Source organism: Giraffa tippelskirchi, chromosome 2 (assembly GCF_054371585.1).
Source record: "Giraffa tippelskirchi isolate mGirTip1 chromosome 2, T2T-mGirTip1v1.2.pri, whole genome shotgun sequence".
Classification (NCBI taxonomy): Eukaryota; Metazoa; Chordata; class Mammalia; order Artiodactyla; family Giraffidae; genus Giraffa; species Giraffa tippelskirchi.
The window spans coordinates 130,148,735-130,173,589 of NC_137276.1; the positions used below are offsets into that span (position 1 = coordinate 130,148,735).

Below are 24,855 nucleotides of genomic sequence, written 5' to 3' on the forward strand. Positions count from 1 at the left end.
TTTCATTGTATGAAATAATTTCATGCTATGTGATTTTTCTGCCAGTGTGAGCATTTGGCTGGTATATCAGCTTACTGACAGATATATTCTAACTTCAACAATCTGACCATTTAAAAAAGTATGAGTGAAAAAGAAATTTATTCAGCTGACGTAACTGCAGTTCTAATTTCAGATCTTCTCGGCTTCACTAAATATCTCTCATATTTACAGTTTGATTTTTATATCTCCAGCAATAAAAAAGAAAGTTTGCCATGAGAAATTAACTGATGAATTGTTATAAAGCAAAATTAAATATAGAAAGCTAAGTCACTGACAGTTTCATATATTCATTTTGTGTTTCAGAATCCAGTATATACTTATTTTCTCAAGCATGTACCATTAGCATATCATTGTGAATTAGATGACTTAGTTCATGTAAAGAATGTTACAGAGTGAAGGAGGGGAATGTATTTTTTTTTGTTTTCAGAAATGCATACAAAAATAGCTGGCCTATCACATTATTACCTGAACCATTATTAATGGGTTACCGAAAGTGGCCACAAAAATGACAGAAATAAAAGCTTTATGTCCTCAGAAGAATCTCGTACTTATGGTCTAGAACAGAGTCCAGCTCTGTTTTCCTTATAAATGGGTTCTTAATGCATCGGATGTTGGTGGAGGGAACACAAATATCTCCCCCAGGGGTTCCTTTGGCCTGGCGAAGTCAGTGAGGTGGTACGTGGCTTCTCCATTCTTTTTAACCAGACTTGGATTCACAAGGCTTGGATCCCACTTTCAGCACTGCCAACAACTTCCTCTGTGATTCGGATGTTTTAACCTCTCTTCACCTGGAAAAAGTTATAAATGGTGATTTCAAACCATTTCATAACAATGTAGGAAGGAGAGGACACAACATTGCATGGGGAAATATTTTGAAAGCTGAAAGGCCAAATACAAATGTAGATGTTATAATTTTCCTAAGAGCCTGAATACACCCAACCTTTTGTTTCTAGTTTCAAGCATGGGAGGAAGACTTCTATTTCCTTTTGTGTCTAAATTGAACAAAAGATACAAACCACCTTGATGCTTTTGAATAGTGGTGCTGGAGAAGACTCTTGAGAGGTCCCATGGACAGCAAGGAGATCAAACCAGTCAATCCTAAAGGAAATCAACCCTGAATACTCATTGGAAGGACTGACACTCAAGCTGAAGCCCCAATAATTTGGTCACCTGATGCGAACAGTCAACTCATTGGAAAAGCCCCTGATGCTGGGAAAGATTGAAGGCAAAAAGAGAAGAGGGTGGCAGAGGATGAGATGGTCAGAAAGAATCACTAACTCAATGGACATGAGCTTGGGCAAACTCCAGGAGACAGTGAGGGACAGGGACATGCTGCAGTCCACGGGGTGGCAAAGAGTTGGACGTGACTTAGTGACTGAAAAACAACAACAACAACAATCTTATTTTGACTTTTCGTCTACTTCAAGCGTTTGGCTTGAAGAAGCCTTTTGTGGGCAAGCTGCCAACTCATAGAGCTGAAAGGAAATCCAGACTCCACTCCAAGTCTGGCTAGTGGAGATGGAGAGAAGAGAAAACAGTGCTGGAATTTCCAGTCTCCAAGGAAAGATCGAGTAGGACTGCAGAGGTAACTAAAGTCACGCAACCTGTTACAGACCCCACAGGGAACCAGATTTGGTTTAAAATTGAACAACATTGAGGCATGACTTGATTCTACTTAAAACTAATCTTTGAGAGAGTCTCAACTGTTGAGGCAGAAATTACACAGGTTTTGCCCCAAGCATAAGAGATGATGTGTGAGTCTTCCCACCTGGGGAACTGGTCCCTGTGAAGTTTCCTTCACCTGGAGAACATGGTTTCTCCTAGCTTTGCCCTTTCTTAAGGAGCTCTTTCTTAGGGAAAACTTCCAGCTGACACCCCCACCCCACTTCAATCCAGATCATGTCCAGTGTGAAAACTCACAGACCCTGCTCTTTTTTTTTTTTTTGGCTGCTCTGGCAAAGTTTGATCTTAGTTGCCCCAAGCAGGGATTGAACCCTTGTCCCCTGCAGTGGAAACTCAGTGTCTTAACCACTGGACTGCCAGGGAAGTCCCTGCGTTTCTCCTTTATAATCATTGATCTTTGTTTGGAATTAGTGATTCATTAGTTTGACTGATTAGCTCTGTTGTTCTCTCCCCCACCCCCAGCAAGCTCCCTAAGGACAGGGAACCGTTTGATTTTATAGTGTGCCCAGAACAGAGTAGAATGCTCAGTTCAGAGTGGGCCCTCATTAAATATTTATTAAATGAGTGATGAAAGCAATATGATTTGAAAAGAATGTCAAAGCAGAATATTTCAGATCACAAATCATTTCTAGGTAGACACATTTATGCAGATATACGCTATTTACCATAAAACCCTCAATGTACAAGGCCATATTGCACAGGAGGGAGACCGTGAAATGAGGACATTAATGAATCAACTTTAATAGCAAGTTAGTAGTAAGGGGAAATGCTGCACATCGAAAAAGGGGGTTCTTAGAAACCAGATGGTTTACAAGGTCCTAACTGGCCATGTTTAGACCTTTTAAAGGAGGGACACGAGAAGAGCAGAGTTACTGCTTTCCAGGTTTAAAGGCACGAGCTCACAGCAGACCTCGGAGAGAAATTCCCTTCAGGACCAGGTACCATATAAGACAACAGAAAGTTGCATGATGGGGCCCCACGGTCTTTCTCAAGCTATCAGGACACCTCCAGAAGCACATGAAACAGCAGCCAGTCTGCTTGTGTTCTTTTTACTTTCTTCTGTTCTATAAAGTTGAAAAATATGGCTTACTTGGCATTCATTCACATGAATGTAAATAACAAGGAAGATAAATTTTTCAGAAAATATTCTTCAAGCACCATAGCAAGATAAAGCAGTTAATTGTTCTTAAACTTGATTAAGCTGTACTTCAAGAGACCATGCTTTTTGGATAAATTCAGTTCCCGTCCCCCTTCCATCGGTTTTTTTTTTTTTTTAATTTTTGCACACATTTATTTACACACAGTTTGGTGCCAATTTTCAACAAAATAAGATTTCTTTTTAATTTCTATATTGTGACCTTCCTTTATCTTTCAATTATTCTATGGAACATGTAATTAAATTCCATCTTCCTCACTAAGTGGCTTGAATTTATGACTTCCTGGGAGCTAACACATTTATTTGTGTGTTAGACAAATATAAAGAATAAGGATGCTGAGTAGTGAAGATCATGGGGTTTTTTTGGTGCTTTTAAAGCTATAGAGTTTCTTTTCTTTCCTTCAAAAGGTTGTACACAATAAATTACATGGCAAACAAAAATGAATTAAGTGAGACTGAGAGATCAGAGAAGAAATAAAGAGGCGCCAGTTTCTGTAGAGGGTCTTTAATGGATAATGCTTTTGGACTACCAATTTGGAAAGAAAAAAAATCAAATAAAAATCCATTCCATACTCATTTTGCAGACCTCATCCTTTTCTTTGTTTTCATAGAAGTAACTCTGACAATATTCTATTGTATATAGGATCTATATTGTTTTTCTACTGTGTCCTAATATTCTGCAAACAAATTCTAACTCTCTTAAAGGCAGACAGAAATTAAACAAATTAAATGTGCTGTTTGTTAAGTAATTTCAAAATAAGGATAAGCAGGACACTTTCACTTACTCATTGTCAACCATACAACTTCCCCTTTACTTTCACCATTGCTCCTACTATGACTAGCAGAAATCCTAAAAGATCAGATAATAAAAACCCAAAAAGGTCTTCACATTTTTTTCAACTTCATACTCAAAGCCCATCTCAAGCTATGAACTGCTTTCATCCTTGATATTGTTTGAAACCCATTAATTTTATTCTTCCTTTGGGAAAGTAAGAACAAGCCATGATCAGAGAGGAAACTGCCATTTGTTTCCCTCTGTGGAATTTCTCCTTTACTCCATTTAGTAGCAGCTGGGGCTGAAGACATGGGTTTATTCCATGCTGGGGAGGAATAATTTATTTCTCCATAATGGTGAGTACCTAGCAGAGTTCCCTGAACACAGAAAATGTTCAGTGCAAATTTGGCAAGAGAATGGGTGAATGAAAGAATAATACAATTATTGTTTTAAAATGAATCATTTCCACGCTGTTCTCTTACTACAGTTTAAAACTCCTTGTTACTCAGTCTTTACAAAATAGATTTTAGGCTTCCCTATAGAGAAGAAACAAGGGCTTCCCAGGTGGCACTACTGGTAAAGAACCCACCTGCTTATGCAGGAGAGGTAGGAGATGTGAGTTCAATTCCTGGACTGGGACGATCCCTTGCAGGAGGGCGTGGCAATCCACTCCAGTATTCTTGCCTGGAGAATCCCATAGACAGAGGAGCCTGGCAGGGTAGCAATGAATTGGACAACACTGAAGCAACTGTGCGCGCACGTGTAGTCAAACAAACTATGGCAGAGAAATATTGTGGCTTTAGGAAGGCTTAGAAAGAAGGACCTGTGGTCAACTAAGCTTCACATGAAGTAGTTTTGTCTGAGTGACACTTTGGAGCTTCTCCAGGAGGAGGGATTGTTTTGGAGTTGAAGCAAAAGTAAGGTGCTCCCAGCTGCAGAAATATTTAGAAGGTTTTCATTTAGGAGGAGCAATGAAATGTCTAAATAAACCAGCACCCTTCACCTTGTTCCATAAGGTTATTAGGGAGATATAGTGTGACTTACTCTGAGAGAAATCTTTGCTTTTACTGACCTACAGTTGAGTTTTGTGTGTCTCTATATTTTTTCCTTTGCTTTTACTTTTTTCTCTCGATGACTACGGAATTTCCTGTTTGGTTTCTCTACAAGGGACCACGTGTTTAGGGGTGAGGAAATTAATAAATCCTAATCCTACAAAGATGACTGTTTCAGACAGCCTTAATAAAAGCACAAGTCCCTAGTTTCTTCCTGGTGCCACCTTCTTTTAAGAGGCTGCCTTAAGGCCACCACCCAGCAGACACACCCTGTCAAGGACCATGTAACTGCCATCCCTCCCTTTGTGCCAAGGTGCTTAACCAGGGAGGGAGTGGTGACTACGCGACCCCATGCGCGTAACTGGAGCACAGACTCCCTTAAAGGCAAACTTTGCAAACAAGAATAACCTTGAAAAAGACCCTTTAGACTCAGGTCAATGCTCAGGAACGTTGCCAATTTCCCCTGACATTTCACGGATGTGTTACTTACGCAGGAGGAGAGGCCTCCTTCCACCCCAAACCAAATCCCTGTTCTGTCCCTCGAGCGCAGTGGGGACTTGTCGGATGAGCCCCTGGGAAAATAGGTGCCCCTTCTCTCCTTCGTCAGCGTCAACTCGGGTCACCTTGGCCGAGTCCTCCTTGTATTCCCTTCTGGGAATACTTCCGTGGTGCCGTGACCTTAGCCTCTCGGGAGAATTCTCTATGTGCTCTGGAGATCTACTGGGGGTACTGGATTCCCAGCCCTCTGGATCTGCCTGAAGGCAGAACCATCCTGCGGTCCCCAACCCCCCAAGTTCTGGCCGCTGCGGGGCTGCGCTAGCCTTCATTGGTCATCATCCATTTTTAATCAGAAAGATCACAAGAAGGATAGTAAGCGAATCCCAGTCGCAAGTCAATTTAAATAACATTCCTGGGGAAATTCAATCACTTAAAACTGAGACACCAACGCTAGCAAGAGCCCCCGCCCGTGTGGCTGGGAAGAGCGCGACGGCTGAATTAATCAAGATCAGGGGGCTCCCAAGCTGCGCGCAGAGCGTTAACCCTTCCAGCCCCGGAGAGTACCAAGAGGGGCTTGGACGAGCGCGGCCGGCTGGGGCCAAGATGCCCAGGGCATCCCCGCGCAGGCTGCCTCTGCCATCTTGGGCGGTTCCGGACGCCCAGCGCCCGTCCGGGGCGGCTGGAAGCGCGGGGTTGAGGTCAGAAGCTCAGGAGGCAGTTCGGGCGGCGGGAAGCGGCCGCCTCCCGCAGCTTCGGCGCGCCTCGGGCTCCTCCTTCCGCCCAAGCGTGGCCGAGTGAGCTCTGCTCCGGCCGCAGGTAGCAGACGCGCGGGAGGCGGCGCACAGGACCCGAGCGGAGCGCCAGGGGAGGGGCCGACGGACAAACGGACAGACAGACCTCCCGCCCCGGACCCTAGCGACGGTACGCGCTGGCCATGTGGGGACCCGGGATCACGGCCGAAGGCCTGTCGGTGGCGCCCGCGCCGCCACCGCTGCTGCCGCTGCTGCTGCTGCTGGCGCTGGCGCTGGTGGCGCCCTCGCGGGGCGGCGGGGGCTGCGCGGAGCTGGCGTGCGGCGAGCGGGAGCGCTGCTGCGACGCGGCCAACGCCACCGCGGTGCGCTGCTGCAAGCTGCCGCTACACGCCTTCCTCGACAACGTGGGCTGGTTCGTCCGCAAGCTCTCCGGGCTGCTCATCCTGCTGGTCCTCTTCGCCATCGGCTACTTCCTGCAGCGCATCATCTGCCCCAGCCCACGCAGGTACCCTCGCGGGCAGGCGCGGCCGGGGCCACCGGGGGGCGCCGGGCAGCCGGGGGCTGCGGGGCCGCCCGACGACGAGGACGACGACTCGCCCGAGCTGCTGCGCGACGAGGTGGCCGCGGGCTCTCAGGACTCGCTGCTGGACAGTGGCGGCGGCGGCGGCAGGGGCCGGGCCGGCGGCGGTCGTTCGGCCCCCTCCTGCGCCTCGGAGCACGAGCTGCGCGTGGTGTCGCCGGTCTTCCTGCAGCTGCCCAGCTACGAGGAGGTCAAGTACCTGCCCACCTACGAGGAGTCCATGCGGCTGCAGCAGCTCAGTCCCGGGGAGGTCGTGTTGCCCGTGTCGGTACTTGGCCGCCCGCGAGGTGGCGGCGCCCGGGAGTCCGACGGCGGCGGCGAGGGCCGCTTCCCGCTCATCTGAGCACCCGCGGCCTCGCGAGGACCACGCGGACAGAACCGGGCAGGGGACTCTGGGTGGGACGCCACGGCCCGGGTGGCCGCGGCCGCCGCCAGTTGCCTGAGACCCCCGCCTGTCGCCCGGAGCCTGGGTTGGGGCCACCCCCTCCCCCGCTTCCCCAGGGATGTTAAGTTTCCCTACATTTTATTCGGTTCAAGGAAACGTTAGGCACCGCGGCGGGGACGACCGCCGCAGACCGGTCCGCAGCACAACTTTGGAGGACGTCGCCGCCCTCAGCCTCTCTTCGGCTGGCTTGTGTTCACTCGTAAGTGCCTGCTTCCCGAATGAGAAGACACAGGAGCCTCTGGAGAAGGGCAGTGACCATTAGGGATGCAGGGGAAGGGACGCAGTTCCACTCCTTTCCCTCTCGCCTGGACAGGTCGAGATGGGCGGAGGGCGAGGAGGCGAGCCAGGACTGGAGACTGCTGCGCGCCGGTCTGGGCCAGCAGCACCTAGGTATGATCGAACCCTCCCTCTCGGAGAACCCCCCAAAACCCTTCCGTGTCTTCTTGGCGCAGCATAGTCACAGCTCACAGATTGGTAGGGGGACAACCGTGATATCTGGCTAGTTGCTGTACTTAACACAGCAATTACCGCACATCCAAGACCATACTCATAATAAGATACAGTTGAACTTTTGATTTTTCAGTAACTGAGAAGATATTTATATTTATTTGTCTTTTATTTTTATATTTTTACCATGTATTAAACGCATGGTATTTCTGCAATTCATGACAAGGTAATCGTCTCAGCGCCTTTTTTAGGCCTTAATGGCCCAGAAATTCTCACTCTGTCATTATTGTTTCATAAAATGCTGGATATTATTTCATTTACAACGGAGAAAAAGAAGAGGCATGGTCAAACAAGAAGACATTATGTGATTAAAAACATGAAGGATACCTTATTTTCACTATTTGAGAAAAATATATTTTATTTTTAGTACTGTGGCATAATATATAACTTTTATAATAACTATACATTATGTATGTAGTCTAGGTGATAGTTACGTGTAAAAAGGATTGATACATGTATACCATACCATGAAGCATGATGTCATAAACTTTCCATCCATTTTTCATTTGGAATACACTTCATAACATAGTACAAAACGTAAGAATTTGTTGTGACTTGTAACTTTTGTTTAAGGCCATAATTGTGCTGTAAGTCAACCTCTCTTAAGAAAAAAATGTCATTGTATCAGTTCTACCATTCTATGAAATGTCCTTTAAGCAAATGGTAATATAAAATAATGCATTATGTATAATGTACATATGCATATTGTCTATGTACAGTATACACATTGTATATCTTATAATTATTACAGTTTGTGATTATCAAGAAAGGAAAAGAAGGAAAATAAATTTAAAAAGGTTTTTCTGCTTAGAGAAGGATGAATATTACATTGAGAAAAATTACACAATGGACCTCACACGTGTATTTAGAAAAGTTGTTCTTATGATTGAAAATTTCTGACAATCCTGAGAAATCTTAAAATATCTGTATTAGAAAAAATGATTTAATTACTTTAAACTTTTTAAAGCTGATTGAAAAAGTATGAGTTCTAAGAAATCTTAAGATGTCTAAATTGTAAGAGAAGAGAATGGTTTATTCTAAACTTCTAAAAGCTGATGACCCTGTCATTAAAGTGAATCATTTGAAGTGTATTAAAACAGAAAAACATTAAAATCTTTCTCTGTGCAAATTGTATTAGATGTGTAACTATATGGTACTGTTTTAAAATATGAAATGTGTGTCTTTATCATTTAAAAATAAGTTTAAGCTGTGAATTGGCAAAAGCATCAGGAGTTGAGACTGTATCAACTTTTACTGAGAATGGTATAGGGTTTAATGAAATCACATTATATTGAATGATCACAAACATTTATGTTACTCAAACACTGTACATTTTATTTCTATGTGGTTGTCAATACCACCCAGCATTCAGACAAACCAGAAAGTTGCCTTATTCCTTTAAGTGATTTATCCTTTGAGGGCACACTTTAAAAAAAATCACCCATATCTGAAACATTAACATGAATATCCAAGAGCCAGTATATAAAATATATCCTCCATGTTGTTACTACTAACATCTTGAACTGTACAACAAAATCTTGTGAAAATACACGTGATATGAGTCAAGATGTTTTTCTTGTACCAGCTTATGGAACATTTCTCTCCCTAGATATCAGAATGTCTCTAATGTGACATCAGTCACGTGATGAGATTCTACTGAATTTTAAAAGTAAGAGTTTTACACTTGTTTTTTTCCTACACATCATACAAACCTTTATTCACATCCCCCAGTTCAGTAAAACAAATGAGTTTGACTCTACTTTGGCTTTTTTCTTGTAATTCATTGATTTACCAAATACAGTTCCGTTCAGGCATAATTTTGTGGAGAAAAAAATACTGAAGAGCTATTTTTATTAGTGATACATGAACATATCTCATGGTAATGCACACACATATTTCACCTACCATATTAATACACACAGAACCCATGTGTTCACAACACTAGAATATCCAGATAGGAACATTTTTAAAGCACTAATGGCAGTATCTTGGTGTTAAGTTTTATAGATTTCACCTGGAAGTTTTTTATTGCATAGAACTAGTAGAAAAATAGAAATGTAGAAAATAGCTTTATTCTTTCACCTGAAAATAAATCATGATGAAATGATATTTTTTAATATTCTTCTCTATATAATGTAGAACACAGATATATCTATAGAGATACAGACATATCTACATAGATACATAGTCTGTGACATAGTTTTTGTAAGGCTGCTACATATGCAGACCTTAACCAAAGTACCTAGAAATGCTGGATTCTCCAGTGCTAACTTACTTTTCCTCCTGATTTTCAGCTATCGAAGTAATTCACATACTAAAACATTTTTTATTTTCATTGACTTCACATGACTAGGGAAATAATGGCCCTGATATGGTAAGAATCTATCTGGAATGAGAGAAAACATGATTGATTTTCTAAATCGTGTGTGTATGTAATCACCAGTTGCTTAAAAGCAATTTATATTGGTGTTCAACATCATAATCAAGGGGAAAATGTCTTCTTGAGATGTAATGATAGTTTTAAGAGACCGTTAATTGCCACATTCTGCAGATATGCGTGTGCTTCAACCAAGGAAAATGGCATTGGCAATTATGCCAAAGGGCATAAAGTGTACTGTATAAGGAAAACAAGATTCAATTGTAAAGGCCGAAGGGAACATTAAGGAGATGGCCTCAACAGTTTAAAAGGCAATATGGTAAGTATCTTAATGTTGTACTTTATGTATATAGTTTCTCTCAAGTGAAATTAATAAAAGAAACAATCCGGAACTGAAACTGATGTGTTATAAACATGAATATTGTGTTCAGATTTATATAATATTCTACATTGACTTGTAAAAATTTCACGAATTATAATTAATTTGAATTTCAAGGTTGAGAGAAGCAAAGATGAATTGTTTTACTTTGAACAACCCAACATTAGCCATCTCTCCAAGAATGTAAGTTGCAGACAACCAATCAATAATAGAATATTTGGCAAGTTTATGTCAAACTCACTGGTTTAAATTTATGTTTTCATTCTGGTTTCATCCATTGGTGAAAAGGCTAACGTGGTAGGTTAAGGGAATGTATTTTATCAAGCAAACATTAAATTAGTAACCAGCTAATTGCAAGAAACAAAGACATCCTTTCTTCCATAGAAATGGAAAAGGTGTCTTAATTCTTTTTTTTAATTTTGCCTATAAAGTAAAATCAAATAAAACCAATACCTTTGATTATACTTAAATCCATAGAGAACTTAATTTTACTTATTTATTCTCTTTTATTTACAGAATTCACTTTTAATTTTATGGTAAAAATTATTCTATGGGGGATATTTAGGCTTGCCATTAAACTAAAGATTATCACTTTTTTCCCTCCTAGCCAAGCACCTTCATTGTCTTGATATCTTCTGGTTCTTATTTTCTTTCTTTGTGTGGTGGTCTTTGGATTTTCAGTAGATGATTTCTCTAAACCTCCCTGGTGGCTCAGACGGTAAAGTGTCTGCCCACAATGCGGGCGACCTGGGTTCGATCCCTGGGTTGGGGAGATGCCCTGGAGCAGGCAATGGAACCCACTCCAGTACTGTTGCCTGGAAAATTCCATGGACGGAGGTGCCTGACAGGCTACTGTCAATGGGATTGCAAAGAGTTGTACACGACTGAGCAACTTCACTTCATCTCTTAGAACTCCAGGTTACTCTTTGCTATGATTTAATGTCACTCCAGTTATGCCTTGGCTTTTTGCATGAAGTTTCTTCTTTTTGGTAAAGCAGTATTTTCTAAGTATTTTCTATTTCCTTTGTATTCTATTTGCATCTGACTTCTGTAGGTTTCTAGTTTTGAACCAGGTGGTTTTCCCTTTTGTTCACTAATTGATTCTAAACATATCTCCCTTTGTTATGATCTACAGAATTTTCTCTTCTACACTGGGCAGAAGATCAAATCTTTGCATCTCTCTAGCAAAGGCTTTAATTTTTCTAGTTTTCAAACACAATAAATCTTGATTTACCTCTGTCTTATTGCTCCCTCTTTGTTGGCTACATTTGTTTCATCAGACAAAGGATTAGAATCTTCTAGATTTACTTCTGTTTTGTTTTGTGACTTTTCTGTATTGACCAAAGATTTTACCAGATAATATTAATTTTGATTATTTTCCTCGGCCTTCAAAGTATCTTCTCTTCATTCCACTTTTCTCTTGCAACCTCTTTGCTGGTTTGTCACATTTCTCCATGTGAGTTAGCCAAGTTACCAGATTCGTGTAGATTTATACCAGTTTTACTTCTTCCCCTGGTGTTACGGTCTCTGTCTTCTGTTTAATATCTCTATCTTCTGAGCTTTCTTTCTTTTTCATGGCAGTTCTTCATAGTATTCTTCTCATATTTCTTTATTTCAGTCTTTTCTGTTGATGTAAGCAACTGAGATTAGAGCTCTGTATCAGTTCTATATCTGTGTCTGGCATATAGGGATGTTCCCTGACTCAGCTTTTCTTGAAAATTAAGCTTATATTTCTTTACATTTCTCTCTCTTCACACATTATCGTTTTGACTAGACAAATGTTTAGACTTTTTAAAAAATCTTTTTGTTTCTTAGGATAGATATGGGCTTCTCTGGTGGCTCAGATGGTAAAGAATCTGCCTGTAATGCAGGAGACCAGGGTTCAATCCCTGGGTCAGGAAGATCCCCTGGAGAAGGCAATGGCAACGCACTCCAGTATTCTTGCCTGGAGAATTCCATGGACAGAGGAGCCTGGAGGGTTACAGTGCATGGGGTCGCAAAGAGTCAGATACAACTGAGTGACTACCAGACACAACAGGATAGATATAGTTCTTTGACTTGGGCTTCCCTGGTGGCTCAGAGAGTGAAGAATCTGCCTGCAGTGCAGAAGACACAGGTTCTTTGACTTACTATCTTGCATGTTCTTTGGCTACATGTCTTCAATTTTAGAGACGATAGTTTAGATTCATATTCACGAAGCTTACAAGAGGAGTTTTCTCTTTCTAATATTTCTTTATTTATTTGTGCCAGGTCTTAGTTGTGGCCTGCAGCATCTTCATTGCAGCCTGTGGGATCTTTCATTTGAAGTCTTTATTAGTTGCAGTATGTGGGATCTAGTTCCCCAAGCAGGGATTGAACCCAGGCCCCCTGCATCGGGAGCACAGAGTCTTAGCCACTTGATCACCAGGGAAGTCCCAAGAGGAGTTTTCTTAAATGAGATCTCCTGGTCTATCCTTATTTTCATTCACTGAATCAAAAATATGTCTTTAGATCCACTATGGTCCACTCCCAAGCATATCTTCTGCTTGGATTCTGCCATAAGTGTGTGCAGTCCAAAATCTTCAACTGCATTTTTCTTGATTCAATAAACTACTGATAACTGTTGGCTGCAGGTTTTCTTCTGGTATTTTAAGAAAAAGTTTTTTTGTGGTCTTCTACATTTTCTTTTTGTGTGTGTGTAATTTTTATTTATTTTATTTTTGGCTGTGCTGGGTCTTCCTTGCTGCGCAGAGTTTTTATCTAGTTGCAGAGAGCGGGGGCTACTCTCTATTTGCTGTGCATGGGTTTCTTGTTGCAGCGGCTTTTCTTGTTGCAAAGCACAGGGTCTAGGGCGCATGGGCTTCAGTAGTTGCAGCTCCCAAGCTCTAAAGCACCAGCTCAGTAGTTGTGGCATACGGGGTTAGTTGCTCCGTGGCATATGGGATCGTCCCAGACCAGGGATTGAACCTGTGTCTCCTGCATTGGCGGGCAGATTCTTTACCACTGAGCCAGCAGGGAAGCCCTACCTTTTCTTTTAATTGAAAAACATATACACTCTGTAGTTCTAATTGTTTTTTCTATTACTTGGTTTTCATGAGTAGTATTTTTCACATCTAAAAAACCTACAGATGTTTGAGGTTTTCCTTGTAATATCTCTGATATATCTGACTCCTTTCTAAGGGTTTCCTTTTGACAAGTTTTTAGGATTTGGAGTTAGCCCTAAGTATTGTAATGTCAGCCAGATCTCCTTGCTTGGATACACCTTAGGGGTTTTCATGCCTGCAGGATTTTCTGTCCATTCACAAATCTACTTTGGAGGTGTCCTGAGGTGAGTGTCAAGAGTTGCACTGTATTACAGTTTTACAAATTGTAAAAGACTTGTCAAGTCTTCTACTTGATTACCTTTTTCTTTAGGAGTTTTGTCTGTTGAGTTTTCTGTGGGTACAGTCTTTTCCACACAAGTTCTCAGAGGTTTCTTGATTGTTGTCAGGAGTTCATCTGATTGACATTTCTCCCAGGGAACTATCCCAAGTTTCTTGTCTTATCTTCTGGGTCCACAATTTGCTGTGAAGCTTTCATAGGACCGTAGTTTTCTGCTGGGTCTTCCATTGGTTCTGCCACTTTTTTGAAAGTGAAAGTCACTCAATCTTGTCTCACTCTTTGTGATCTCATGGACTATACAGTCCATGGAATTCTCCAGGCTAGAATACTGAGTGGGTAGCTTTTCCCATCTCCAGGGAATCTTCTGAACCCAGGGATTGAACCCAGGTGTCCCACAATGCAGGAGAATTCTTTACCAATGGAGCCCCAATCTTTAGGCATCTTAAACAATCTTTTTTTTTTTTTTTACTTATGAGAGTTTTCCCCTTTTCTGCATTTCCTCTTGAATAGGGAGTCCTTTTATTCTCTGGTTGTATTGCACCTTTGGTGTTTGTATAACTTCTTTGATGCCTATTGGATCTTCTTTTTTTTTGGAACAAGTAATTCAAAGGATATGTATTTTTCACTTATATTAATATCTCCAGATTTCTCTTTGTTTTAAAAAAATTTTATTAGAGTAGAGTTGATTTACAATATTGTGTTAGTTTCTGCTGTACAGCAAAGTGTATCAGTCATACATATATCCACTCTCTTTTAGATTCTTTTCCCATAGAGGTCATTACAGAATATTGAATAGAGTTCCCTGTGTTATACAGTAGGTCCTTATTAGTCATTTTATATATAGTAATGTGTATTTATCAATCTCAGTCTCCCAATTTATCCCTCCCCCATTCCCACTTTCTCCCCAGTAACTGTAAGTTTTTCTACATCTGTGACTCTATTTCTGTTTTGTTCATTTATACCATTATTTTTTAGATTCCACATATAAGTAGTATTCTATGCTATTTATTTGTCCTTCTCTAGGGATGCCTGTCAGATCTTCTTCCAGAGTCTTCATTTTTCCTACAGTTGTTCCAAGTGGTCTCTTGAGTATTCTTAGATTTTCTGCTGGTTCTAGCTTGTGCTTTCAAATCTTCCTAAGCACTTTGTGAATGTCACCAGCATTTATTCCTTTGGTTCTTCTGGTGTTTGCAGGAACTCTCTGATACCTGCCATATCTTCCAGGGGTTCTGGTTTTACTTGAGACATTCTCAGCAGCCTCCTGAGGCCTGTTAGATTTTCTGCTAGTTTTGGATTTTGCTTCCAAGTGTTCCTTAGCTTTCTGTGAACATGATCATCATTTATTTGTTCCTCTGTTTTTTTTGGTGTTTACAGATGCTCTCTCTCAGACACTGTCTGAGACCTGCTGCGTTGTTCATCAGTTCTGGTTGTATCACAGTGTCCTCAGCATTCCCGTGACATTTGCTGGGTCTGGTCTGTGCTTTGGTATGCTCCTATGCCTTCTGTGGACATTATCTCCATTTGTTTGTCTCTGTTTCACTTGGTGCTCGTGAGAGCTCTTTGACATTGGCCAAGTCTTCCACGGGCTCTGTATTTTTGGATGTTTTCTAGTGTCCCAAAGTCCCTGATCCTGCTCTGGAGTGCATCTAATCCTTTTGTGGACATTTAATTTTGATAAGCATCTGTCATCGGTCTACAATTAATAATTTTGTAAATTAATTCCTGAAACTTATAGTACTATGTTGGAGTTCTGGCAATTCACCTTAAGTTAAATATCTTTTTTTTTTTTTTGCACCGTCTGCTTTAAAATTTGTTGGCAGTTTACATTTTAGCCTTTCTTCCGAAGAAAAAATACAAGCATGCACACAAATTTAGATATAAGCTTGACAGCTACTTTGGGGGTGATAGTTTTCATTTGCTATCATGATGATTATCATAATAATAGCTGTAATTCATTGAATGCTTTCATATGCCAAACACTGTGCTAGCCATTTTATGTGTATTGTCTCACTTAAAATTCATAACAGAAGGAGCTAAGGATTATTAGTCCCATTTTATAGATGAGGAAGGTGCAGCTCAGAGAGGATGAATGGTGTGCCCAAAGCCATGTGGTGGATATGTGGACGATTCAGGGGGTAGATCCAGCCTGTCTGGCTCCAGAGCTGGAACTCTCAATCATTCAACTTCTCAACATGCTGTCAACCTAACCCTTCAGAATATCTTTATCAATAGAGCTATGGCTTAGCTGCATAACATTATATGTATCCCTCTTTTCCCCTGCAAGCTAATAAGGTATCTGAAGTGAAGAAGTGAAAGTTGCTCAGTTGTATCTGACTCTTTGTCACCCCATGGACTGTAGCTCGCCAGGCTCCTCTGTCCATGGAATTTTCCAGGCAAGAATACTGGAGTGGGTTGCCATGCCCTTCTCCAGGGGATCTTCCTGACCCAGGGATCGAACCTGGATCTTCCACCTTGCAGGCAGATTCTTTACCATCTGAGCCACCAGGGAAGCCCAATAACGTAGCTATTGTTTGTTATTTGCGATTTAAAGGAAATATTAAAAATATAACAGAATCTGGGTTGGGAGTCTTTAATGACTCAACAGTTATTTGTGGGCATACAGAAATATTTCATGGATAAAGCCTGAAATGATCCACAGAAAAACTCAGATGCTGATTTTTTCCATTTCATTCAGCTAGTTCCTTCAGCGCCAAGTGTGCCTGCCTCCTTCCTGGTCTGGCTTCATTAACTTTAAAAAAACATTTCTTTAAAACAGCTGGTAAGTGGTTTCCAGTATTTAAAAAAAGAAACAGATTTTTATATGCTCAGCATAAAATGAGAATCATGGAAGCTAACATTACAACTAAATATCAGTGCCAGCTAATATCAAAGTAGGGGCAAAAATAGCTTCCTACGTGAAGGTTTTGTTTATATTCTTGTGGTAGAATATGATTGTTAAGACTTCATGTAGAATAACATAGTGGTTTAGAGTGTGACTACCTGGGTGAATCTCTGGACTCCAGATTTACTAGTTATGTGACCATGAGCAAGTTACTTAACGTCTCTAAGCCTATTTTCTCATCTATAAAATGAGGAGAGATGGTTGTAATGAATATTAAGTCAAAACCAGACAAGCAACTTGAGAGAAGCACAATTCTTCCTGGTACTGAGATCTAGGAGAAGCTTCTCCTGTGAGTTTTCATAAAGAAGCTGCTGTAATGTCAAGAATAACATAGTCAACCATCTTTACGCTAAATATGTTCCACAGAGCTTCTAGGAATGAGATCCTTCATATAGGCCAATGGCATAACATCGTAGCTCACTACAGTTTTTCAAGAGAGCTAAAAATACCTAGTACCAGAACTCTTAACTCCTGATGCTTTTTTTCCAGAGGAAAGTATATCCCTATCTCAAAAAGATGTCTTCATCCTCATATTCATTGCATCATTATTTGTAAGAGCCAAGATATAGAAGCAAACTAAGTGTCTATCAACAGGCGAATGGATAAAATAATTGTGGTATATATATATACATACAATGGTGGAGGAGGAAATAATGCACTCCAGTATTCTTGCCTGGGAAATCCATGGACAGAGGAGCCTGGCAGGCTACAGTCCATGGGGTGGCAAAGAGTCAGACTTGAGTAAACAACAACAACACACACACACACACACACACACATACACAATGGTATATTATTCAGCCATGAAAAAGAAGTAAATCTTCCTATTTGCGATAACATGGATAGACCTTGAGGTCATTACATGAAGTGAAATACAGACACTGTAAGACAGAAAAAGATACTGTATGTTCTCATTTATATGTGGAATCTAAAAAGGTTGAACTCATCAATACAGAGAACAGATTAGTGGTTGTCAGAGGTAAGGATGAAGTGGTAGAGTGGGGGACGGTGGTTAAAAAATACAGACTTCCAGTTATAAGTTAAATAAGTCCTGGGTATCTAATGTACAGCATAGTGAGTATAGTTAGGAATACTGTGCTGTATATTTGAAAGTTGCTATGTGTGATGATGGTTAGGTTATTGTTATGTTATGTTAATTGTCACTTCAGTCGTGTCCAACTCTTTGCGACCCTAAGGACTGTATCTCACCAGGCTCCTCTGTCCATCGAATTCTCCAGGCAAGAATACTGGAGTGGGTTGCCATGCCCTCCTCCAGGGAATCTTTCCAACCCAGGGTTTGAGCCCATGTCTCTTATGTCTCCTGCATTGGCAGGCAGGTTCTTTATCACTAGTGACACCTGGGATGATGGTTATAACCGAGATTTAATGTGGGGATTATTTCACAATATATACATGTATCAAATCATTATGTTGTACACTGAAAGCTAATACAATGTTGTATGTCAATTATGTTTCTTTTGTTTGTTTCTCCTTTTAAAAAATTTATTTTATGCAGTATAGTTGATGGTTATATTTCAATAGAAAAAGAAAACAACCTTCCCAAGAAGCAGGGGGTTGCAATGGATTCTAGGACCAGGTTGTTGAGGCTCCTGACCCCAGATCCAGTGCTTGTTAGAGCTGTGATTCCAGTTGAATTGCTTAACTTCTCTGTGCCTCAATTTCTGCTTCTAAAAAGGAAGCTAAAAGTACTACATCAGAGGGTAAAGCTCTGAGATGCTGGCACGCAGGAAGAATTGTGTATGAGGTGGTTGGTGTGAATGGATTTGAGGGAGAGGAAAGGTCGAGTTGACTTCAAAGCTATGAAAAAAGTTTTCTGCATTGAGCTCTGAGGAGAGCCTGGATTCCAGAATGTGTCAGAAGCAGATCCTTGGTACTGATCAAAAGCCCTAAAAAGTTCATAGCTTTGAGTCGGCAGTTGATCTATTCCATGGAAATAATCAGGGTCCAAGACAGGATTACAAAGACATCCATCAAAGCACTCCTCAAATGGTGAAGTATTGAAAATTACCTAATTATCCAACAGTAGGACACTGATTAAATAAATTCTGCTCTATTCATGCAAAGAGATGCTCTGCAACCTTTAAAATGATGTGATAAAACATCTATTAGTATGGAAATATGTTTATGATATCATATATCATTAAATGAAAAGAACTAGCAATAAAATGATATTAACACACACACACACTGAAGAAAATTCAAGTTTAAAATCCATCTTTTATGTTGTTACACTGAGATATACCAACTAATGTATAGAAACTTCCAGCTTTTTTTTTGTTTTGCTTAAATTTTCAATTACATGGGTAATAACAAATACATCTTCCTTTTAAAAAAAGAAAACATTACAGCAAAGTTCCCTGTAACATCCCTGGTCACTTAATCCCTACTCACTCCTCCAATATCCTTCCAGAATATTTTCTATGTATTTTTGCTACACATAGATATACTCACATTAAATAAATATAAAGTACTGTTTTGCACCTAAGGTTTTTATTTCCATGCAGTTTTGTCATGTATGGCTTCATGTAACCACCACTACAATCAACATACCGAATGGCTCCATCATCACAGAGCTTTCTGGTGCCACCCTTTTCAGCCTGTAGCCACTCCCTGGTGGCTCAGGCAGTAAAGAAATCGGCCTGCAATGCAGAAGACCTGTGTTCAATCCCTGGTTCCAGAAGATCCCTGGAGAAGGAAATGGCAACCCACTCCAGTATTCTTGCCTGGGAAATCCCATGGACAGAGGAGCCTGGCAGGCTATAGTCCATAGGGTCACAAAGAATTGGACATGACTGAGAAACTAACATAAATAACCACATCCACATGCTCCCTCTCACTAATCCTTAACCCCTGGCACCCCCCAATCTGTTCTCCATCTGTATTTTGTTATTTAAAGAATGTTATATAAATGGAAGCATACAGTATATAATCTTTTCAGATTGTTTTTCCACTCAGCACAGTTCCCTAGAGATCTATTCAAGTTGTGTGTAGCAACACTTTTAACAACAAAATCATTCCATGATATAAATGTACACAATTTGCTAACCCATTAACCCACTGAAGCATGTTTGGGTTGTTTTCAGTTCTTGGCTTTTGTTTGTTTGTTTTTTTTCACCTTGTGGCATGTGGAATCTTAGTTTCCTGACCAAGGATCATGGAACCTGTGCCCCCTGCAGTAGAAAGGCAGAGTCTTAACCACTGGGCCACCAGGAAGTCCCAGTTCTTGGCTATTATGAATTATGGTCCTGTGAACATTTGTGTGCAGCTTTTTGCATGAACAGAAGTTTCCATTTTTCTGGGATAAATACCCAAGAGTGCAAATCTGGGTTGCACATTTAGTTTTGCAAGAAACTGCCATACTCCTTGCATTAGTGGCTGTGCCATTTTTATATTACAGAATCTGCCTGCCAATGCAGGAGATGCAAGAGATGTGTTCGATCTCTGGGTTGAGAAGATCTCCTGGAGTAGAAAATGGTAGCCCACTCCAGTATTCTTGCCTGGAAAAATCCCATGAACAGAGGAGCCTGGCAGGCTATAGTGCACACGGTTGCAAAGAGTCAGACAGGACTGTGTAGCACATACACACATGGGCAATATATGAGTGGTCCAGTTTCTCTTCATCCTTGCCAGCATTTGGTGTTATCACCAGTTTTAATTTTAGCTATTCTGATTGTTGTAGCTTCAATCTGCATTTCCCTATTGGCTAAGATTTTGAACATATTTTCACGTGAATAATTTGCCATCTGCACATTCTCTTTGGTAAATGTCTGTTCATGTCTCTTACTCATGTTCTAATTGGACTGTTTTTTACTGTTCAAACTTGACAGTTCTTTATATATTCTAGTGCAAGTCCTTTGTCAGATATGTAGTTTGCATATTTTCTTCCACTCAGCTGCTTTTTAAGAGTTAATTTTTGTTCTTATTAAAGTCATACGCACAAATTTAAGTAAGCAAATCATCCTATGAGACTTGTGAAAAACAATGAGACTAGACTCCTTCTCAATCTCTCTCCCCACAAAGCAACCACTTTCAGCTCTTTTGTCTGACTCTTTTAGTATTTACTGCCATATCACTAGATAAAATGTTTATTATTTCCTGATTTGGGGGGTTTGGAGGGACATTATCTATTGCCTTTCCACTATGAAACATGAAGATTTAGTTCTTTTTCACCCTTCCATTTAACCTCATCCAACATATGCACACCAATTCCTCCAAAACAAATCTACAATCCCATTCCACAGTTCTAAACCCAAACATGTTTTCATAATTGACCCAAACTGAATTCATTTGGCAGCAAAACCTGGTGAGAAACTACTTCTAATCTTTATTCATATTGCTTAATGTAAACGTCTCTGTGCTGCACTGCAGAAATTGTTAATATGTTTCATTAGGAAGTGTTAGCTGAGACCGTTCTGGGGTTTTTCTGTAATAAATGATCTATGAGCTGTATTACCAAAATTTTTTTAATACCGACTGTTTTTCTTAAACAAATTTGAATTCTGAAACATTGGCCCAAGGGTTTCAGATGTGGAATTGTGGACTTGAATAATTATAATTTGATTAGATAACTGTTCAGTGTTTCCATTATTATGACTATGTAAATAAATTCTATTCACAGGTAAGCCATGTTCTGTATGATGGTGACTATTAATGTCAAAACATGTAGAATTACTTTTGTTGATGAGCACATTTTAAATTGGGTTAAAAAAGGATGACATAAGCTCATTTAGTAGGAATTTTATTTGGTGGTTTTCCTGTATGTTATTTAGCAGAAGTCAAAATTGAGCATCCCTTCCTTGGAGTATCTGCATTCTGTGCAAATTGTACCTTTTCAGAGACAGCTTCTCATACGCTCTACTGAAAATCACATTCCTGCCATCATCTTTATCTCCTTTGTCTCTACCCATTTATATCTAAAATATTATGTATGCTTTTGCTCATTTGCTTATGGTCTGTCTCCTTCCCATTTAAACGTCAGCTTCACCAGAGGGCAGGAATATTTCTCTCTTACTCACTACAAGGCCTCTGGTACCTAGACCAGTGTTCAGGCCACTGTAGGTGCTCAAGATTTTGGTTTGTTTAATAAATGAATTTTGCCATTTGAAATGCAGGTAGTCATCACGAACGAGGAAAAACGATTTTATTTGGGAAGTCAAGCCCTACAAAGGAGGAATTTTGTTGACTTAATTATGATTTTTAACATAACTATTTCTCTAACAATTTTGATTGAATAATGTCACTAGACTTAAAAGATAAAAATGTTAGTTTCATTGCAAGTACTGTTTAGTATCACCTCTTAAGTCAAGGCCAAATTTATTCTAGCCCTGAATCCATTAATATAATCCTTTCTAAGATTCCATTCTTGTGACACACATAGCTAATCAGAACAGGTAGCAGGTATGCATCTTGTTGTGTGTATTTTCATTTACATTGAAAACACAGAGTCCGGCGGTGACGACCTCCCCATGAGAATGTGCCTCTCACAAATATCTCCTTCATTCCCCTCCAGAAAAGAAGAAGAGGAAACAAGAAGTGCCTCGTGCAGAGCCCCAGTTCCTACTTCATAGAGGTGAAATGCCCAGGATGCTCCATAATCACCACCGTCTTCAGCCGTGCCCAAACAGTAGTTTTGTCTGTTGGCTGTTCTACTGTCCTCTGCCAGCCTACAGGAGGAAAAGCAAGGCTTACAGAAGGATGCTCCTTCAACAGAAGCAGCACTAAAAGTACCCTGTATCAAGGTGAATCGGAAACCACCCCCATAAACATATTTTGGATTAAAAAGACACAGAAAACTAAGAGAAATTAATATAATGTTAATGGTAGATATTGAAAGGCAAAAGAAACAAACACTGGAAAACTGGCTGTGGATTCTACTATCATGGGTATAAAATTCTAATTTAATCCTCTAGCACATTATAAATTTTACTTAATCTCTATTTGATTACATTCTAGCATTTAATGCTAGACATGTGGCTACTTCAGGAAAGGCAAAATACCAAGAAATATTCCAAATATACAATCCCATTGCTATCTGTAACTGGTACCATCAGAGTAAAAGAGAATGCTGAGGTGGATCTTGATTGAGAACCAAGTTCAGGGCTACGGCCACTAGCCTCAAACCTGCCCCCAAAGGAAAAATTATGCTGGGACAATGGAAAGTGCCTCCAAGACCTCTGGTAACCCAGAAGGTAGTCCATGTGGGGGAGAGGAGGACACAAAACCAAGAAACCATTGAAAAGAGAAGGTCCAGTATGAAGCAGCTGTCTCACTTTGTGGATAGTTTTCATTGGCTCCCTGCAGAAGTTTTACTAAAATGGCTTGTGACAGTGATAAATTCAGGGGCAGAATCTTTGGTTTTGAATACTACAGAGTGGACGAGCACCTTCAGATGGACACAGGACCCATAGCTTGGTATAGGACAGTCATAGATGGCTGGATATGCCACAGACTCACAGCACGTTATTCCCAAGGGAACAGCCAGCCCAATGGACTACATAAAAGCTTCTGTAAAGTGTATTTACCCTGAGGGGGCCTTTCCAGTTTCCCATATCAATGCCAGGTGGAATACCCCAGATAAAGCAGCTGAAATGCTTCACATACAAACTTTGTGTCTTTGTGCTGATGGGGCTGTTCATCCACCCAATTCATGGTAAGTGCTATGATTAAGGGGGCCCCTTTTCCATGGACATCCCATTTCATCTTTCTCCTGAAGAATTGAACAACAGTCTGAGAAGCCTTATGAGATTTGTTCCTTCAGCTTCCTCATGTGGGTCTTAAAATGCCAAAAACATTAAAGAAAGTGGGAGAGACAGAAGGGTGAGTTGAGGGACTTGCTCCAGTGGGGTGGGCATCTTTGGATAGCTATTAAGAAATAGGATGAATAAAAAGTCTACAAGCAATAAATGCTGGAGAGGGTGTGGAGAAAAGGGAACCCTCTTACACTGTTGGTGGGAATGCAAACTAGTACAGCCACTATGGAGAACAGTGTGGAGATTCCTTAAAAAACTGGGAATAGAACTGCCATATGACCCAGCAATCCCACTGCTGGGCATACACACCGAGGAAACCAGAATTGAAAGAGACGCGTGTACCCCAATGTTCATCGCAGCACTGTTTACAATAGCCAGGACATGGAAGCAACCTAGATGTCCATCAGCAGACGAATGGATAAGGAAGCTGTGGTACATATACACAATGGAATATTACTCAGCCATTAAAAAAAATACATTTGAATCGGTTCTACTGAGATGGATGAAACTGGAGCCCATTATACAGAGTGAAGTAAGCCAGAAAGAAAAACAACAATACAGTATACTAATGCATATATATGGAATTTGAAAGATGGTAACGATAACCCTATATGCGAGACAGAATAAGAGACACAGATGCATAGAACAGTCTTATGGACTCTGAGGGAGAAGGTGAGGGTGGGACGTTCTGAGAGAATAGCATTGAAACATGTATATTATCATATGTGAAACAGAACACCATTCCATGTTCGATGCATGAGACAAATGCTCAGGACTGGGGCGATGGGATGACCCAGAGGGATGGGATGGGGAGGGAGGTGGGAGGGGGGTCCAGGAAGGGGAACACATGTAAACCCATGGCTGATTCATGTCAATGTATGGCAAAAACTACTACAATATTGTAAAGTAATTAGCCCCCAACTAAAATAAATACATTAAAAATAAATAAATAAATAAATAAATAGGATGAATAAAATGGACATTGATGGAATTGAAACAAAAGTTTTACTACAGCACTACTGAATTCTGGGGGGAACCTCCTGCTAGATCTCCAACATGAAAGATCCTCCCAGAGTCTGCTTTATTTGTCCCAATTTAGAGGAATTTTTAAAACTGGAAGGCAAAGATTACAATGAGGAGCTCATCTGGAAAATATCTGAAGTATTGGTGGCCAAAAAGTTCATTCATGGTTTCTGTATCATCCTACAGAAACCCTGAAAGAACTTTTTGGCCAACCCTACAATAGGGAGATTAATCAAGAGAAAGATTGATAAAAGGGCCTCAGTCCCTTGGCTCAGCCCTTCTCTGGGAACCAGAAGTCTTAAGCATGTGAGTAAAAAGGTTAGAAACTGTGGAGGTTTCGGGGACGCTTTGACCTGGGAGCCTTGTACACTATAGTACTAAAATCTGTCAGTGCGGTTCTAATGGGAGGCAGGGTATATCCAGAGGATATAGAAATGCAATAGTAGATAGAGTTGAGGTAAACAAGATGATATGAAGTGGTTATGACTTTTCTATCTGAATGTATTATGAGGATGGGTATCATCTCTGGTTGGGGAATATTTCCCCTCAGTTCAGTC

At 40.7% G+C, this 24,855-nt stretch overlaps 1 protein-coding gene and 1 long non-coding RNA gene across 2 annotated transcripts; both read left to right on the top strand.

Annotated features, from left to right (window-relative positions):
• Positions 1 to 6,137: 6,137 nt before the first annotated feature.
• C2H3orf80 (chromosome 2 C3orf80 homolog) lies at positions 6,138 to 6,963 on the top strand. The gene has a single exon (XM_081570705.1). The coding sequence runs from the start codon at positions 6,138 to 6,140 to the stop codon at positions 6,876 to 6,878; it is 741 nt and encodes a 246-aa protein (XP_081426831.1). The 3' UTR covers positions 6,879 to 6,963.
• LOC145538529 (uncharacterized) lies at positions 6,904 to 23,129 on the top strand. Its single transcript, XR_014076985.1, has 3 exons — positions 6,904 to 7,179; positions 7,294 to 7,370; positions 22,036 to 23,129. It is a non-coding gene; the product is annotated as an uncharacterized LOC145538529 (long non-coding RNA).
• Positions 23,130 to 24,855: the final 1,726 nt, after the last annotated feature.